At 37.3% G+C, this 13,775-nt stretch overlaps 2 protein-coding genes across 5 annotated transcripts; one reads left to right on the top strand and one right to left on the bottom strand.

Moving 5' to 3' along the window:
* The first annotated feature begins 3,964 nt into the window (after positions 1-3,964).
* LOC130935659 (universal stress protein PHOS34) lies at positions 3,965-5,724 on the top strand. 2 transcript variants are annotated; one of them, XM_057865508.1, is made up of 4 exons: positions 3,965-4,363; positions 4,474-4,568; positions 5,230-5,351; positions 5,440-5,724. In XM_057865508.1, exons 1-4 carry the CDS (start codon positions 4,162-4,164, stop codon positions 5,525-5,527), a joined length of 507 nt encoding a protein of 168 aa, XP_057721491.1. In that variant the 5' UTR covers positions 3,965-4,161; the 3' UTR covers positions 5,528-5,724. The 2 variants fall into 2 exon arrangements, with proteins under 2 accessions (XP_057721491.1, XP_057721490.1); XM_057865507.1 differs by having other exon boundaries at positions 4,468-4,568.
* Positions 5,725-6,793: 1,069 nt separating this feature from the next.
* Positions 6,794-13,775, bottom strand: LOC130932596 (serine/arginine-rich-splicing factor SR34). Of its 3 annotated transcripts, XR_009067492.1 has the most exons (15): positions 13,597-13,775; positions 13,267-13,360; positions 12,901-12,966; positions 12,746-12,820; positions 12,518-12,626; positions 12,391-12,437; positions 12,261-12,318; positions 12,019-12,068; positions 11,804-11,860; positions 11,566-11,693; positions 11,375-11,476; positions 10,657-10,744; positions 10,087-10,567; positions 9,716-9,792; positions 9,143-9,569 (listed from the first exon to the last, which is right to left on the bottom strand). XR_009067492.1 is itself a non-coding variant. In XM_057861948.1 (14 exons), exons 2-14 carry the CDS (start codon positions 13,351-13,353, stop codon positions 9,566-9,568), a joined length of 894 nt encoding a protein of 297 aa, XP_057717931.1. In that variant the 5' UTR covers positions 13,354-13,360; positions 13,597-13,759; the 3' UTR covers positions 9,143-9,565. The 3 variants fall into 3 exon arrangements, 2 of the variants coding, with proteins under 2 accessions (XP_057717930.1, XP_057717931.1); XM_057861948.1 differs by lacking the exon at positions 10,657-10,744 and having other exon boundaries at positions 10,087-10,120; positions 13,597-13,759; XM_057861947.1 differs by lacking the exons at positions 10,657-10,744; positions 11,375-11,476; positions 11,566-11,693; ... (7 more) ...; positions 13,267-13,360; positions 13,597-13,775 and having other exon boundaries at positions 6,794-9,569; positions 10,087-10,514.

The raw sequence follows: 13,775 nt of genomic DNA, 5'->3' as shown, positions 1-13,775 counted from the left end.
AGCCATATGGGATACTTACCTCCGATTCAACAAAGTAGACTTGCAAAGGAAAGGCATTACAGCAGGTACTATACACCAATGTGGTCTGGAGATGCGGCTGAAGTGATGTTTGAAGTGCATGGTGAACCACATAATGTGGTGGTTGATTTGGGAAACCAAACATGTAGCTGCAGGTCTTGGCAGTTATCGGGTAAGTACTATTTTGTTTGATTGTTTTTATTTTTTTGTGTAATTGCACCGTAGTATACCTATCAAGACACTTAATTACTCAAATTTTTTATGTGGTAGGGTTACCTTGTCGTCATGCAATAGCTGCGATTTCAGTCATGAATGGTAGACCTGAGAATTATGTCCATGCATGGCTAACAATGGGCTCATACAACAAGACTTATGAGTACCATATCAACCCGGTAAGAGGCCAACAGTTGTGGGAAACATCAGAATACCTCCATTGCTTACCTCCTGTAAGGAGCAAACCCCGTGGCAGGCCATCACATTATGCAAGAAAAAAAGATCAACATGAGGCACCTGTTCGGGGGAGCCAAGAGCGCACAGCAACAAAATTGAAGAGAAAATATGGCAAATTCACATGCGGGACATGTGGGGATGTTGGTCACACAACAAGGAGTTGTAGAATATCAAAGAAACAAAAGGCTGATGAGCTAGCAGCTGCTGCAAAGGCTGCTGAAGATGCTGCAGATAAGGGTGACACTGGTTCTAAAGGTAACAAAGGTGAGGTTGTTACTGAAGAATGTGAGGTTGGGGCTGAAGGAGGACAAATTGATACTCAAACAGAAGTTGCTGCTGAAGGGGGTCTAGGAGCTGAACAAGAACCTGCAACTAAGGTATTGTTGTTATTGATATTGTTGCTATTGATAAATCTGGAAACAAACAAATTCATATAATGACTCTTGTATTGTTGTTGTTGATATCATAGGCTGTAAAGACTACAAAGACTGCAAAGAAAGGCCATCTGAGAACTAAATGTGAGAGACGCATAGACAAACTCCCTGTCAAGAGGACAACTTCATCCACTGCTGCGGCTGCTCCACATCCAACTGAGATTTCAAGAGAGACTATTCAGGGAGCTAGTGCAGCAACCTCTGAAAAACTTGCCTCCTTCTTGAAATTTGTTCCAAATCCAGGATCCAACCCACCAAGGAAAACTGTCTAACCAGCACAAAGTGTGGTGGCTTTTTGAGTTCATGTTGTTGTAGCTGAATGTTATGCTTAAACAATTCTGCCTTTTTTTAATGTAACCTATCAAACTTGTATGTATGGCCTTTGAATGTTGTTATGGTCTATGATGCTTTGGGTTGTGATACAATGTTATGCACAATGTGCTTTAGCACAAACAACACTTGTTTGGGTATTAGTTATCTTAAATTAATGAAGTTTTTGGTTTAGTTCATGTTGTGATTTATCTCTTTCTGGTTTAGTTGAACACAATTTTTAGCAGAATAAGTGCAGCATCAAGAGTTGAACTCATGTCAAATTAGTGTTTCATTTCATTTCATTTCATCTTCATCAAGACATTACATACCACTTAAGAAATTTAAAATTTCATAACATTATCATCATTTGTTGAATATAAACCCCAACAAACTAAAACCTAAACACACACCAAAAGTAACAACAAAAGCCAGCAGCATCATTGTCATCATCTTCACGGTCCTAACATCACTCTCCAAGGTTGTCATCCTCCAACTTAACTCATGCAAAACTTATAGTGGAATGGGTGCTGCAGAAACTTGATCTTCACACCCATCAGCCCAGCGAAAAAAATTACAGTGAATTCCATACTGCAAAGTAAAAAACGCAGGTGAATCCAAACTCAAACTCAAACCATCTTAACATTTTCTTCACAGCCATAACCTTACCTCATAGTTCGGACAACCATAAAATGGTCTACCAGGATTTTCTGCAGTTGTTGAGTGCTTCATCACCGTTCGAAGCCCGCAATAACAGAAAACACCGTTCTTACCTCCCCTATTTCGCATTCCTTTGTTGCCATAAGGTCTGCCTGCGGCGTTGTTCCTACTTGAGCTACTTTGGCTTTTCTCGCCACCACCCATCATCACTCACACAGACAAGAAATCAATTTGGGTTTTACGGCGAAGAAGAGATGTCGAACAGAAGAGAAGGAGAGTCGGAGAAGAGATGCAGAATCGAAGAAGACAAGAAAATTAGGGTTTTATAATTGCAATGGACTAATTTGGGTAATATTAGGCAATTCCAGATACCAATTTGAAACAAATTCAACCTTGGCACACATCAGCATCCAGCTGGAACGCCCACATGGCAGTTAACGTTCCACATCAGCAACGTTAAGACGGCAATTCTGGGAGGGACTAACGGGGACGCACGTTTCTGAATTTTAGGGATTTATTTGGTCATTTAGAAAATTAAAGGACTGAATTGAACACCGATTTGAATTTGAGGGACTATTTTGGACATTTACTCTCTATATATATATATATATCCAAACGATCAATAATATATGTATGTAAATGGCCATGTCAATATGTATATAAGAGCACTATAACCAAACGATATCCACAACTGTATATATTATATATGTGCAACAAAAAATTAAAAGGACACTAGAAGAATAGTGTTCATCTACAATATATATAATTTTGCGGTGCGATAATGTTAACGTAAGTTACGCAATATTAATATATACCGAATAAAATAATAATAAAATTGAAATATTTTTTATGATTAAATTATGGATAAATGTGATATCATTTATTGGAATAAATAATTAATAGAAAGTGAAAAATGATAAGATATTTATCTTTTATATAAAAAAGACAAAAAATAATACAAACATGAAACATCATCTCTCAAATAAATAAGATACATGTCAACTCTTTATTACAAAATTCATAAACTCGTAGGCTTTTTCCTTTTTTGTTAAGTCAGAAATTTTTTAATTTTTTTTGGTATTGAATCAGAAAATCTTAGGATGTTTTTTATTTGTATTTGTATTTTTTATTTTTATTTTTAATGTTTTCTATTTTTTAGATTTTATGGAAAAAAATAAAAATAGTAAAAATAATAAAATTATATTTTTTATTTTTTTCTTTGTAAAATCTAAAAAACAAAAAATAGAAAATAAAAATAACACACCTTTAGATTTCATGAAAAAAGAAAAAAAAAAATTTCAATAAGTCCATTCCACATGCAATGGGTCCTGACACCACATGTGTTTTCAGCTTGTAATGAAAAGTTCAAATAATTGGGTATAGTTGGATTCATTTTTATTTTGGACCTGATCTGGCTTCATATTCCGTAGATTTATGAATCCATTAATAGTATTTATGGGCTTCTGTTAACCAAAAAACCTTTTTATGGGCCACTTATATTTTATAGGGATTTTCTCTCTGGAGTTGTGCTATACGTCACTAGGTACAAAACCAGTTTTCTGATTGAATAGGAACGAGGGAAAAAAGTGTTTGAAAGAAAGATAGAATGGCAGCTAACGATGAGGCTTTAGTTCAAGTGGTAAATTATGTGCTTTTTTAATATACTGTATTTAAATTCAAAATTTGGCGAAACAAATAGTGGATGAAACCCTTAAGTGTTAAGCGTGTGTGAGTTTTTGATATAATGTAGGATTAAAAACGGTCTAATTTATTGAAAAAAAAAAAGGCATGGAAAAGTAGATTATGGAAGCATCTATTGAGGAATAGGGATTTGGTAGAATTTCTTTTTAAAAAGGAATGTTTGCCAAACGACCAAGTGACTACTATTCCAAGGTCTGTGGACATGTCTAGAATCCGAAGCTCCAGATTATTCCTTTCCTGTTTAGGTTTAACAACACATACCTAACACAGAACGAAGCATAAAATAATACAATTATTAAGTAACTTAATGAAACTTCTAATCATTCACGTAAACACAAATGTCAGTATAAGATCTATTGGTTATAGATTGTAGAGAAAGCAGAGGAGTTAGGAGAAGAATGTAGAATCGGGAATAAAGCGTAGTTTTCATGAACCCGATTCATATGCCAATCATATAAGCATTACGCTACCTTGGAATTCGAATCAACCAAGCCAGTTGCGCCACTAATAACACACTATTTAACTTGTTTACTTTTCTGACTTGCATTGGATCGGAGGCAATAACTAAGCAAACAGAGAGATCAGAGCTATGGCAAGTTGCTGCGCAAAGAAGGTTCCAGAAAGAGAGAAGCAGGTGATGGTGGTTGGTGTGGATGACAGTGAATACAGCACCTACGCTCTTGAATGGACCCTCGACCACTTGATCACACCCTCTCCCACTCCCATCTTCAAGCTCGTTGTTGTCTTTGCCAAGCCTTCTGTTACCTCCGCTGTTGGCATCATAGGCCCTGGTATGTATGTATGTATGTATGTATGTACGTATATATTTTCGAATATCCATCCATGCATACGTATACATACGTATACGCATATAGATACGTACTAATTTGAGTAGTTGTAGGAGCCCCTGAGGTGTTTCCGATGGTGGAAGCCGATATTAAAAGGACTGCTGCCAGAGTCACCGAACAAGCTAAACAACTCTGCATCAACAAATCTGTAAGTCATTAATTAACTAATGAAAAAAAAATATTATTTTGTTCCTAACATTTAGACCCAAATTTTAATTTAATTTTCAATGTTTGAAACGTTGTATTTTAATCTTAAAAATTTTTAAATGTCGTATTTTAATTCAAAAAAGTTTTAAGTATGTTCAATATTGTTTCACCATTAAATTTAACACAAACAAATCGCATATTGAAAAGCTAATAGCATTCGATGTCATTATATAAGTAAAATTAATCCACTAACGATCACTAATATAAAAGTTTTTTCTTTGATTTTGAAGGATTGATTGTTAGGATTTGGGATTTTGAACCAAAAAAATTAAAGAGAAAAAGTATTCTAAGAAGGTTTTGGTTACATTTTTTAATATATGAAAGAAGATATGACTTAATTAGTAACGTTATTAACGTCTACGTCATTCATTTCGTTAACTATTAGCGCCAAAATTAACCGTAGAACAACATTAAAACTGTTTAAATTTTTTTGGAAAAGAAATAGAACATTTGAAATGTTAAGAACAACATTAAGTTTTAGTTTAAGTACTGGGGACTAAAATAGTACTTTATTCTTAACTAATTAAATTAATCTTAATGTACAGATGATCGCTGAATACAGTGAGATGACAATTTAATTAATATCTTTGTTTGATGATTAGGTGAATGATGCAATTGTGGAAGTGGTAGAAGGCGATCCAAGAAATGTTCTTTGTGAAGCTGTGGAGAAGCACCACGCTTCGGTATTGGTGGTGGGTAGCCATGGTTACGGAGCCATAAAAAGGTACACCATCTGTGGCTTGTTTTATGAAAGTATGTTGAAATGAAGTATGAAAACCTGTGTGCTGATTGAGTTTCCTTTGAGGTTGCAGAGCTGTATTAGGGAGTGTGAGTGACTATTGTGCTCATCATGCTCATTGCACTGTCATGATCGTCAAGAAGCCCAAAACCAAGCACTGATGTATAATATATTCATCTCAAGGGGAGACATGTTTTCTTTAAGAAAATCATAATGCTTCACTTTATGCTTCCTTCAATTTACTTTGTATTTCCGAGATAGAACTCAGAAAATAATATATGCATGTAGGATGTGTTGTATACATTGGACTTTTTCCACTTCGCCTCTTGTTAGTCATACACACATATATTGTACTTTATTTTATTTCTTTCTATTTTTTATTTTATCAACGTGAAGCTAAAAAGAACAGACTGCAGAACAATCAATGTATGTGTTCAAATTAAAGCTAAGGTTGAAGTTGAAGTAATATAAAATTGCAACTCTGAGGAAGGGGTGGGGTTATGGTTGTAATATATTCATCAACCTTTTTATCTTTACTTACTTCTTATAGATGCCTTTTAATATAAAAGAATAAAAAGGATAAAAAAAAGTCATACATGTAACATTCTTCGTCAAAATTTATTTATTTATTTTTTTATCATAGGTTAACTTTAGAGTTTAGAGAGACCTACCACTATTGCTAGATGGTATCCAATTCAAATTTATTGAAATGAATTGGTTCAATGGTCGGTTAGAAATCGGTGATAAAACATAGAGTTTGAAGAACGGTTCTGAGCTCAAATAATTTTTACTCCTTATCCTGGGTCTTTTGGTTATTGGTGAATTTATTTTCTCAGTCCCACATTAAAGAAATCCTGTAGTCCCTCTTTTTCGCTATCATTAAGAATTTTCTATGATATCATCATAATAAGTTCATTTTTGAAAGAAATAAAGCCTTTAATGAAGGTAAGATTCATGAACTAGTTTTCTATTTAGCCAAAGACAATAACTTGACCCAAGTTGAATTGTTTTAGATAAAGAAAAATGTAATTAACTTTAGATGGCTCTATAAAGGAGGAAAAGATGTCATAGCACTATAGCAGCACTGTGCTAACTTTGACACTTGTATAGTGACGTTTACTAAGCTTTAGGACATCTTTTTGGGATTAAGATCTGGCGCCGAACGTTCATGTAGAGATGAAAATTTACTCAAAAATAGTTATGGCTACATGTCTTTAAGATTCAATTGATTTTCACTTTTTGGAAATTTTGGTCTAGCCCATCCGAAATCGTTGCATCAAATTGAGGAGTTGGAGCCTCCACCATGAGTTTAAAGAAGAAAATTCTTGTGCCAATAAACTGGCCTTACATGAATATGATTTACAATATAATTCTCATATATATATACATTTCTGTCTTCTTATATTTCTCTTAATTTCTTTACGGATTCGTTTAGAATCATATTTTCTAGAGTAATTACTGTGTCGTCTGTTTTTTCTTAGAGTGTTTTTGGCCCGTTGTTTATCCAAAAAAAAAATGTAAAAAGTGGAACTATGATGATTATACCTTTCATCTGGTCGTGAATCATGATCTACTACGCTTCTGAAATGGAAAACGAAGACAGAATTATGTGAAACAAAGTTGGGAACAGAGGATCACAGAGAGAGATTTAGAAGCACCATAATTATGAATCCGTCTGAAATATGACATAAGACTAGTGGGTCCCATGCATCTGAACAACTCTAAAATATATCGATTCGAAGGGTAAGTTGAAGGGCATAGGAATTAGGAAACAATGCTACTCTAATCCATTGAAGAAGTGAAAGATGAATTGTGAATTGAGTAAAGTTAAGTGTAGATGGGGACATCAGTCCAAGCACCAGAGACATGGCCATTCTCACAAACAAAAGCTCGAACAACAGGCTGACCATCATCGTGATAGCCAAAGCCCCTCCTCAAACAAAACGCAGACAACAGATCCCAAGTCTCATGACAGTTACAGAAGGCGCAACCAAGATCGATCCTCTTCCTCTTTCCATCATTGATGGTCCTCCACACCCTGCTCCTCTTGAAGTTCTTGAACACACCTCTGAACAACCTGTAATTCCTCTTCTCTTCCACGTGGACGCACCCTGGCCACTCACAGATGTACAGCCAATCATGCCGAAACTGTCTCGCAAGAAGCTTGCTCCCCTGTTCTCTGCTCAGGTTCCGAGTCCCTGAAGCCAGATGCGATGATCTGCACACTTTCCTCCTCTTGTTGCACTCCTTCTTCTCAACCACCGACGATAACGGCGGTTGCTGAGACTCTACAGGATGGGATGCGGACTCGGTTTCGGTTTCGGTCTCGGAGGGATTGTAAACGGTGTCGAAGTAAAGGTCGTCGTAGAGGGACCAGTAGGAGTCAGAGGAAACAACGTCGTTGGAGGGAATGGGAGGGGCGGCGGGTGCTGTGGCGAGGGTGATGGGGAGGTCTGGGCCGAGCTCGCGTTGGAGGCCGAAGTCGGAGGTTTCGAGGAGGAGGCCGGCGTGGATGGGACCGGGGCAGCAGACGGAGAGCTTGTGGAGAGAGGCCCAATCTGCGGCGGTGGAAGTGGAGGAAGAGGGGAGGAGATCGGAGGGGATAGTGCGGTGGCAGAGGGACTTGCAGCAGGAGGTGTGGATGAGGGAGCAGAATCTGGTGCATACGCAAGCGAGTGTTGCCCAGTGGCGAGGGTCATCTTCCAGAGTGTGGAAGATCTTGAGGATTATATCGTCGCTCAAGGCTCCGAACATTTTCGCCTTCAAACTCATTTTCTGTATCCAAAGGAATGGGATTGGGATTGGATTTGTGGCAAATGTGTACGTGTAGGTGTTACACTTTTATGCTTTATTTAATGCATTCCCCTCCCCCAATTTCTTTTTCTATTTTTGCCTTTTTGGACACTACATTTCCTTTTACATCTCTCCTCGCCAACCAATCATTCACGTATCTCATTACTATATTACATAAATTATTAGAATCATTCTCATTTCATGTTTCTTCTTAAATTTGCCTTATTAACTAGGTAGTACTACATTTTTTTATTTTTTTAAATATATCTTAATTCTCCCCCAATTCCTATTCTATTTTTTGGACACTAAACAGGTCTACTGTTTTACCTCTCTTCGCCCACCAATCATTCACGTGTCTCATTATTCTATCTTCAAAAACATAAATTAATTAGGATCATTGTCATTTTTCATCTTCTTGTACAGCCACTTGGGAATTAATCATTGTAGCTCAAGGGGTGCGGTGAAGATGGCGAAACAAGTCAAAGAATAAGGATGACGCAAAAACGAATTTAGGCCACAAGTGAGGGAAAGGAGAAGTGAGGTTCGGTCCCTTTTCGATGAAGAAAACAGCACATGATATGACATGAAAATACAACCACGCAAGGGAGGAGCCACCACATAGCTCGTCAAGTTCACATCATGTATGTTTATTGGGACGTTACGACAATCAACTTGTCCCCCACGTTCAACTACCACCTCAAATTCGTCTATGCCTATTCTTTAACTCCACGCCCACCACGTAACCACGTGCTTATCCAAGTAAAAACACCACTACCAAAAACACAAAGGACATAGCACAAGTGATTCCAGGATAACTTCAAAGGCAACACTAACCGCATGATGAAATCATGAATCTCTCGACCAATTTAGCTTAGACAAACTCAGTTAAGCACCATTGTGTACAACAAACAGAACCGAATGCTAACTAATCGGGTGTCCAACGACTTGTTTTAAGGTTATGTTGAACCAGGAAAATAATGAAATATCATAAACGCCTTCTCCATTTCGGAGTTTGGTTTTGGTATAGGGGGGAAATCCACGTTAAACCGGTCCTGAAATAGTAAAGCTTTGGTGCCCTAAAAATAAAGTGGGAACTGAGCAGTAAGTTCCCAGAAGATAGAGTGACCAAGCCAAACATTCATGCATGCATAATGTTAAAGTACAATCATAATAGATTCAGGGAATTTGATATTCAACAATCTATTACTAAAAAAAACCTAGGTCCAATCATCAAATTCTCCAAATAAATGACATGGAAAAATTCTAACGTTTAATTCAAAGGAGTTGAATAAACAACTTTAACCAAGCAGGTGCTCTCGATGAAAATGTCAATTCAAATAGAAAAGCTTCTGTGTCATTCACCTTCACCCACTTCTTCAACTGTAAAGATTGATAACAGTCAAAATTCACCTGCCCAGACAAAGAGACGAATTAGATCCTTTTTTTTTTTTTTGCAAAAAATTCAAACACTGTTGAGGATGCATCCATCGCCAAACATCATTTGAAACTAGAAAGTGTAGCTACGGAAGGCAAAATCATTAAGAGAAATAACAGACCGGGACAAACTCTTGCTCCTGCTCCTGCTTCTACTTGGACTCCTGCTAGCACTGCGTCTTTTTGGGCTTTTATTACGCTGGAATAAAAAAATCAATTACGGAAAGGAAAAACAAGGATCAGTATCCCATACACTATTTAAAAACTAAAATACATTTTCCGCCATATATATGGATCCCCACTACCACAACACTTTGAAATACTATATTAGAAGTCATAAAGTTCCTTCAGAAAAGCAAGACCTCAACTGTCGAAGTCTTCATGCTTGGCTTGACTCAAAAAACCAAGCATACCTACCAAACTGTGTTGCGGTAAGACTAAAGGCAGGAAGCAGATCAACGTTTAATCAGGGGGTTTAAGAGAATTTACTCACCACAGGCAATGGAGACCTAGACCTTGATCGTGATCTGCAAAAGTTCCAGAAACAATAGAATTTAAAACCCACAAGTTCCCTTTATCAAATTTGATCCAACAGCCTTGATGCCTCTCCCAAGTCACAGTTGACATATCCAAGAGAGGGTAAAAGAACAAAATTGTAAAATATATAACAGTAAAACAGTGCCAAAAAGGAAGTTTTAGATATTCTAAGCTAATAATAAGATGTGGAAAACAAATACAAATAAAGCATCACAGAGTACGACACCAGTGGACTAGAGAGAAGAAATCTTCCCTACTGCACCACAAAATCCAGAGAATCCAGATAGGGCGTCCTATTGGCATGGCAAATCTTGAAGTCCATACTTCAATGAAATTTGTCCCTATTGCTCATTGGAGATGATTTCCAAATCCCAATTGCCTTAATACACAAGACATCCAGCTCTAAATAGCAATCCATGATCTCCTTGGTTCCCAATCTAGCACCCATGGACATTTACATGCTAAAAGCATTAGAACACATGTACTATGAGGGTATCCAAAGTCTCCCATCTAAAAAACATCATACCTCTACAACAAATTGAATTGCACGCAATTGAACCAAATCCCACCAAGTTCCTAATTTCCATTTTCCAGTTTGCCGCAAGTATCCATATCTAATAAAAAAAACAAATGTATTTTCACAAAAACGAAGGAAAGTGAAAGTGAACACCTTGACTAGGAGGCATGTTTAGCCAGGTACGACACGAGCACACCATGAAGGGAAAACTGACAACGGGTGCATGGAAAAAGGAAACAGTATGTGTGGGAAAATGAACAATTGAAAAGTTAACATTTTCTTGGCACAGGATCCCATGCCTTTTACAAGTAATAAAAGATAGGCATTGAATGGACAAGTTCCGGCCTTTGGTGCTTATCATCAACACAAATAACAGAATGTGAAGACAACTGACTTCAGAGGGACAGTGTAGTTGAAACTAAATTGTTAATCTAGAATTTGAAAACTCCATCTTCAATTACTTATATTTGGTTAATTACCAGAACCTTTATTACTCTACGTTCCCCCCAATTCCATACTAATAATAATGCCTTCTTATCTGACCCAAAAGGATGGATGGAGAGCTTTGGTCCTTGAACATAACTAAAAAGGTCTAAATGGGTTCTCCAGACACAGAGATGACCAACAACAGTATCAATCAAAAGATACTTTAAAAGCTTTCCATCAAGGCATCAACACATTATGACATTAAGCGACAAAAAGTATACAAAGTAAAGAGATTTCATACCCTGATAAAGAACGAGACCTTGATCTTGAACGAGAACGGGAAGCAGATCTTGGTGGAGATTTAGCTGGTGACCGTGGTGAAGACTTCCCCTTTGGAGATTTGCTGCAGGAAGGACAAAAAGTAATGATTCAAGTATGAATCTAACATATAACAAGGATTCGTGTGGAATCTAAAATACATGCTGGACAGACCTTGGGCTACGGCCCCGACTGTAGCTACGACTGCGGCTGCGGCTGCGGCTATAGCTTCTTCCTCTAGAATGAGATGGGCCACGACTAGGACTTCTAGAGGAATCCCGCCTTGAATCATATTCCCTCACCTACATAGCATAAAAGAGAAAAATGTATAAGGGAAAAAAAAAATCGAAGCAGAAGGAGAATTCACTGGACAAAAATATAAAGTTTTCTAGATATCAAATTTAGGTCTTACCCTAACATAGCCCCTGGAAAATGCATTCCGAAACTCAGAGTCGTCAAGCTTCTTGATCTGCAGAAACACAAATAATCATTTAAACAAAACAAATATATAAGCTATTTATTGGGGATATGAGGATATCAAAGAGCATAACTCATGACAATATAACATAAATATGTTCATTTGCATTTAGATAAACCCATATATTTAAGAATTAACAAGTAACTTACAGCATATTTCATGTCATCATAGTTTGTGTAATCCACAATCCCAGTAGTTCCTGCAAACCAACCATAAAACCCCATAAATCTTGAATAGATTTTTGAATGACTGATTAAAATAATGTCAGACTCTTCTTCTACAAGCTAAATGCCACTTTCTATAAGAAAACCAAGGAAAGAGAAATGAAGAACTGGACCCCAAAAGACAAACTCAAAATTAGGAGAAGCATTTTATTTGAATGTATAGGTACCTCTTCCATCATGGAAAACTTGGGAAAAGCAAACATCCCCGGCCTTTCGCATGTGATCCTGCATTCATAACAATGATTATCTAAGCCCCCCCAAATATCTGACAGATATGAAATAAGTACAATAGCTTACTTTAAGATCCTGCCATGAAGCAGAAGAGGGCAATCCAGTGACCAGAACTGCAGGGGATATGAAAGTAAATTTAGAAGCATATCAAATTCTCAAAAACAACTAATACAGGAACCAACAGTCTACACACCACGATATTCCGAGCGCCTAGATACCCCACGTCCACCTCGACCGTTGCTGTGACTACTATATCGATCTCTTGAAGATGAATGACCACGCCCTCCATGTGCAGGCTCCACCTATAAGGATACAAATTTAAATAACATTAACAAGACAATGCAGCTACGCCACTTTTTATAGATGTCATTGCATTTGCGATATGATCACTATAAGTGTGTTGTTGTGAGCAAAAACTAACCCGCAAGCGGTGGCCATCAAAATCATATCCATCACGCCCTCGAATCGCGTCCTCAGCATCTTGATAGTCTTCAAACTGCATGAATCATTACTCAATTAGAATAAAGGGGGAAAAAGAAAGGGAATTTGTGTCAAACTACATTACTCCAAGCTCACCTCCACAAATGCATAGCCAGGAGGCCTTGGCGGAACCTTGAGATCAATGTGAGTTATATGTCCATACTGAAAAGTGAATTTTATAAGTAAACAAAGGAGAAAGAAGTAAAATACTTAACCAAGACATGCACAAAACATTAACTGCGCTTGAATAAGAGGGAAACTACACTACTTGGATATGGAATTAGCAATTTATTAACATCAATAATACATCCAAGATCCTATTCCTACCTACAGTAAACTTCTTCATATCAGAAATCCCCAAATACTTCCACAAGAACCTATTCTAATTCAGCGACGGCCATTTGCCTCCCCTAACTTACCAGTTACCAGAATTCCAGAAGAATGAAGAAAATAGCAAAGTACCTTTGAAAACAAATCTTCTACTTCTCTTTCACGAATATCACCAGGGAGGTTGCCAACGTAGACTGTTCTGCTCCCACGCCTACTCATTTTCAATCTGCGGCAATAAAATAATCGAAAAATAATGAACAACAATAAAACCGAAAGGTGAATAGAAGACCTAAAATTAAGCTAATTCAGCCAGGAATTTCAATTCTCAGTAGAATAAAAACAGAACATCGAAAGGGAGAGAATAAAGAGGAAATAAAATTGTACAATTGAATTGGAAAGAGGATATAGAGACTGTTGGGGGGCGGAGAAGGGTTGAAATGGGCGAAAGGGATTTTATTTTACCTCTGATGATGAGACGGAATTAGGGATCGGTAGGTTTGCAGTGGAAGGCCTCCAGGTTAGGGTTTTTCAATTTTGAGAGGAGAGGGAGAAGCGGATGGGTGCGCGCCCGCTATGTGCTGTGGTGATAGTAAAGTGTTGTTTCGGTACGGAGGCAAAGTAAAAAAAGAAAAAATATATCT

This window comes from Arachis stenosperma, chromosome 6 (assembly GCF_014773155.1).
Source record: "Arachis stenosperma cultivar V10309 chromosome 6, arast.V10309.gnm1.PFL2, whole genome shotgun sequence".
Classification (NCBI taxonomy): Eukaryota; Viridiplantae; Streptophyta; class Magnoliopsida; order Fabales; family Fabaceae; genus Arachis; species Arachis stenosperma.
Note: the sequence above shows the minus strand (reverse complement) of the source record. Positions and strands in the feature narration are given on the sequence as shown.

Coding starts and splice junctions, on each gene's coding strand:
- LOC130935659 (XM_057865507.1), top strand. CDS start 4,162: ATGGCAAGTTGCTGCGCAAAGAAGGTTCCAGAAAGAGAGAAGCAGGTG. Junction 4,569..5,229: donor AACTCTGCATCAACAAATCT/GTAAGTCATTAA, acceptor TTTGATGATTAG/GTGAATGATGCAATTGTGGA. Junction 5,352..5,439: donor GGTTACGGAGCCATAAAAAG/GTACACCATCTG, acceptor TTGAGGTTGCAG/AGCTGTATTAGGGAGTGTGA.
- LOC130932596 (XM_057861947.1), bottom strand. CDS start 8,138: ATGAGTTTGAAGGCGAAAATGTTCGGAGCCTTGAGCGACGATATAATC.